Source organism: Diaphorina citri, unplaced genomic scaffold (genome assembly GCF_000475195.1).
Source record: "Diaphorina citri unplaced genomic scaffold, Diaci psyllid genome assembly version 1.1 scaffold38273, whole genome shotgun sequence".
NCBI classification, from domain to species: Eukaryota; Metazoa; Arthropoda; class Insecta; order Hemiptera; family Psyllidae; genus Diaphorina; species Diaphorina citri.
Window position 1 is genome coordinate 1 of NW_007415603.1, and position 4,725 is coordinate 4,725.

The following is a 4,725-nucleotide window of genomic DNA, read 5'->3' on the forward strand; positions in this document are numbered from 1 at the left end:
GCCTTTTCCACAAGCTTGGCCATGCCTCGGGATGAACTAGCGGGATTCCGGAGCGAAGCGACGGAATTCAGCTAGTATTTCATAATTACCTACCTTCATAATTAATCACCCTTCATTTTTTTTTTTTTTCCTTAACATAATAGGTACCTATGTAAATTGCTGAGGTACCTACAAACCAATATCCCTCTTAATAAAATAACAATGTAAAACTACTTACTGTAGGTACCAAGTTTTTTTTTTTTTTTTTTTTTCATGTGTGCATTGAAATAAATTAATACCTCAATATACCTCATATCTCTATTTCTGCTTTATTTGTATGTATTTGAGTTCTAATTTTCCCACTTTGTCCTATTTCTCATTTTGTCCCTAAAATCTTTTAGCTTTCTTCTTCTTATTGTACGTTGGTGAAACTGAATTTTCTCCCTTGTCTGTGCTAACTGGTGATGGTTTGATACTGTGTTCTTCATACAACTCCCCGTCCACGTACAGTTTATCAGCCTTGAGTACTGCATGTTTTCCAGCCGCCCTCATTTCTTTCATCAGTGGAATCAGCTGCTTTCTTCTTTCCAGTACATTTTTAGAGAATTCTTCGCACACTGCCATTTTGGTACCAGCTAGTTTGTTACAATTTGACATAATTTCCCATTTTCTTTTAACTGTGCTTAGTCCAATGATTACGGCCCGCGATTTGTTTTTGTTTTTCTTTCCCATTCTTTTCATGAAGTTTACGTCTGATGGCTCCAGGGTACATTTTAACTTCTCAACCACCAAAGCAGACACCTTTGTTTGTAAATCCTTAGGTTCCTCTGACTCGTCCTCATCAATTCCAAAAATGACAAGATTGTTCTGCTTCTTCTCGTCTTCCAGCTGGGTGATCTTACCTTCAAGTTCAATTATCTTTTTAGTTTTCTCTTCGTTTTTCTTCTTCAAATCGACAATCTCTTGCTCTAGTTTATTCAGTTTTGCTATAGCCTTTTTATGCAAATCATCATTTTGTTTTTCTAGGCCCTTCAACATTTCCATGACTTCCGCCAAAGACATTTCTTCTTGAGCTAGATTTTCGAGTGGCTAGAATAGCTAGATTTAGTAAAAAGTCGATCTGGCAACGCGCAAAACAACAGAAAGTTGAAAAGTGAACGCCCTCAACAAGTGTCCGTAATAGTCCGTATAAACTCGTGTACCTTAGATTCTACGATCGGCTAAAACTTAAATTTGATTGATTTTTAGTAGGCGCTAATTTAAATACCACGTGCGTTTTGATCAGTTATTGTAAACAAAATTGGGGGACGCACTATCAGTCACTAGGTTCAAGGTTATCTGAATGAATATTTGTCACGGGATTTGATTATAAAACTTATGATGAAAAAACGAACAACGGGTCAGCCATTACTTATCAATTGGAATCAGAGTATCGTAATTTAAATCTTGTTTCCTTAATATCTCGCTAAATACTTCACTTTTTACAAAACTAATTGTATCCACCTAAAGCTCAGATGATACTTTTTAAGTTAATTCACTTTATTTTTTATTTAATTGATGAAAAAATAACAAAATCACTTAAAAACTGAGGAGGTATAAATTTAGGTAGCAAAGTAAAACGGCGGTGTTGCCAAACTATCTGTAAACAAAATATCTCGAGAACGGTAAGAGCTAGCGACTTGAAATTTGGTATGTAGCTGTCAAATGTGACAAGGATGCAACAGAAAACGTTTAGTTAAGATAGGTGCTGCGCTTGGCGGTATTTTGACCGCTTTTGGACGGATTTCGACCGTTTTTTGGCGGTTTTCAGCTATACCGACTAAACGGTTAGAGATATGGTAAAAGTTAGGGTAAAATAATACTCAAATAAGCATCATTCAATAGGATAAGGAAAGTCGTGTGATGTTCACACCAGATTTTTTACATAAAGCTAAATCAAAATTTATTTTGAAGGTGTACCTTCAAAATCAAGCCCCCCCAAAAATTTAGGCAAGAACCGCCTATGCTAATTCCATAGAATTTGCGTATACATCTTGGCTGAATGTTTTGTAGCACGCAAATTACAGGGTTGTCCGAAAGAAATCGCATTGAACGATCGTGGACGTGTGTATTCCCAGTTTCAACTCCACATCAATGTGTTGTTTTTCCTTTAATTCTTCTTCCATCTAGCTTTTTCAAAAATGAAATTTGTAAAACCTCTAAATATGTACTTTTAAGCTAAGACGATTTTAAAATGCAATCTGACTTGAAGTGGGCAGGTAGTTACATTCAATTGATTATTTAATATGCGAGCTGGTTTACCCTGTATAAACTGCAAGTACCCTTATCCTAGTACGAGCTACGAGCAGCGTATATTATACTTTAAATTCTTTAAAGGCCCATAACTCACCTACGCCAAGACGGTAAATTTTAATATTATTTTATTAAAACATGAGCAGCCTATCACAAACTTAATCCAGGACTAAAGTACTTTTGCGTACTTTCTAGTGAAAAATAAATCATAGAGAAAAGTATAAGTATGAATAGGTAGGTGTATGCTTGTATAATTAATCTAAATTGTCTCAAAGGTATACAGAGAGCAAACGAGAACAAGTGGACACTCAGGAGAACGCAAAGATAACATACGAAGAATATAATACCGAATGAGCTTCAAATTTAAAGCTTCTCTCCTACAAAGGGAAACGTCACAGGTTATAATCTGTAGTCATTTGAGATTTAGAAAACTTTCATTGTCAATTGAGACTCGAATAGAGAAGATAAAGGAACCTGCAGTTTTCTATTCACTCTTGTCCTTCATAGTTCTCTTCAAACCACCCTAACCACAAGGGTGACGTTTATTATGTGATGTCAAGAAATATTAGTGTGAGCAATGGGTTTGGAGTTCTCAGAGGAATGCATGACATCTATCAAAAGCTTGATGGGACTACGAGGCAGATGGGAGGGAGGGGGGACTGTGTAGGATGAAACTTGTGGTTGACTAAATTACAATGTCAATGTCCGTTAGTTTTCCTATTTGAAACTTCATTCCCAGTTTTTTTTTTTTTTTTTTTTTTTTTGAGCTCGGTATGGCATCCAGCAGTACCTACTTCTCATATAGGTTGTTTCAATTCAAGAAACTTTAACTGGAACTGAGTTCATTACTTGGTCACCATTGGCCCTTAGTAATGACCACTGGCTCTGCAATAATAATGTTATACTTATCTACAATATTTCAACATTGTCAAGAAGGTGAACACCAGCAACCAACGATCTTTCCAGATCTAAAAGGTGTTTACTTTATTTATCCGCATTGAAAATTAAACAGAGCGAGCAAGAGCAATGAGTGACTGAATGCCAAACCGACCACTCTTAAAACAATTCCAGTAAAAACAAAACAAACTGTGAAATGGTGACTGTCTCTAAAAAAAGAAACACCATTTGGTGACCAAGCTCTTTGATAAAATGACATGATTTTTAATTAATTTAGCAAACTTGTCTTCAATAACAAACGTTTGATTTTTTTTTTATAACAACCCCGGACAGTTATTCCATTTTCTTATGAATGGCGCTCTGGAAGAAATGCATTCTTACACCGTGATTATTATTATCTACATGGTCCCTTTAATGGATAATATAATAACTAAGCTTTCGTTAGATTTTTTCTTGATAAACTTCCAAAAATGTTTTCTACGTGAAAAACTAATTCAACTTGAAAAAAAAAAAAAAAAAAATGGAACAAGATTTTGTTCTGGCAGACAATTTATTATTAGTTTTTTTTTTCTTTTTACTTTAACGAATCTTTTCTTAGAAATTGGGCCTTCACTGTTAATTCTGAAAAATGGGCTTTCCTGGAGAACTTATGAGACAAAATTAATCTAGTTTGTTGAACCATGCGAAGAAATTAAATAACCGAAGTATCTAATAGCCTATGGTAAGGTCCTCAAGGATCATTTTTAGTTATTAGTGTAAGTACCGTACGGTATAAAGTACCTAATAGGCTGAAATGAAAACAGATCGCTGTTTTTGTTTTACAATATTATGGTATTAATATTTTCATCTTCCAGAGTAAATGATGCTACCACTTAAATAGGCCGTAAATTATAGTATATCACTCTATGCTATAGATCTAGAAAGTGGTCGATTTTTTATTGCAGTACGGAAAGCTACTACACAGCATTTGCGACCTGCGCTTTTCCACTTTCAGATCGAGAGATATTTCTGTGTATTTTCCCTTGTCCCTAGAATCATTCTTACCGTGTTACTGTCGAATACCTTCAGATGAGTCTAAGGCCCCTCGCCACCAATAATAACAACAAGTTTTGGGTTAAAAAAAGTGATATATAACAAAGACGACTGCGCGTTAGTTATTCATTTTCCCGCTAAAATTATTTTACCTCCCCACAAGCAATGATTTGTTTTTCTATAATAACACACTTGGCTCGCCTTAAGTTGGTTCTTCGTATTTCTTAGTGTTTCTTTTTCTCCAATTTCTTCGTCATCTGACAGTTTCATCATGCCAAAAAGGGTAAGCAAAAAATGAATTGCATTTTTTTTTCGTCAAGATGTTCGTCAGTCTGTAAAACGATTTCACGTACCCTCAGAAAGTAAAGTCACAGATTCTGTTGCGTACCTCAAACCCCGAGTGTGCACGTAGCTCGGGACCACAATACTTTAACTACTACCACCGCGCCCATTCCGTTAGATTGGGACGACCTTCTTGTAAGGTAGTTCCTTTAAACTCAACAGAAATGGGCCATCATTCATACT

General features: G+C 35.5%; 2 protein-coding genes across 2 annotated transcripts in view; both read right to left on the bottom strand.

The window, feature by feature from the left end:
* Positions 1 to 251: 251 nt before the first annotated feature.
* The window catches only part of LOC103523762 (rho-associated protein kinase 2-like), a 10,579-nt gene continuing 6,105 nt past the window's right edge, over positions 252 to 4,725 (bottom strand). Inside the window, exon 2 of the mRNA XM_008488778.2 lies at positions 252 to 288. The gene's annotated coding sequence lies outside the window, so the exon portion shown is untranslated. The remainder of the gene's footprint in view (positions 289 to 4,725) is intronic.
* LOC103523761 (rho-associated protein kinase 2-like) lies at positions 367 to 1,041 on the bottom strand. The gene has a single exon (XM_008488777.1). The coding sequence runs from the start codon at positions 1,039 to 1,041 to the stop codon at positions 367 to 369; it is 675 nt and encodes a 224-aa protein (XP_008486999.1).

Coding starts and splice junctions, on each gene's coding strand:
- LOC103523761 (XM_008488777.1), bottom strand. CDS start 1,041: ATGTCTTTGGCGGAAGTCATGGAAATGTTGAAGGGCCTAGAAAAACAA.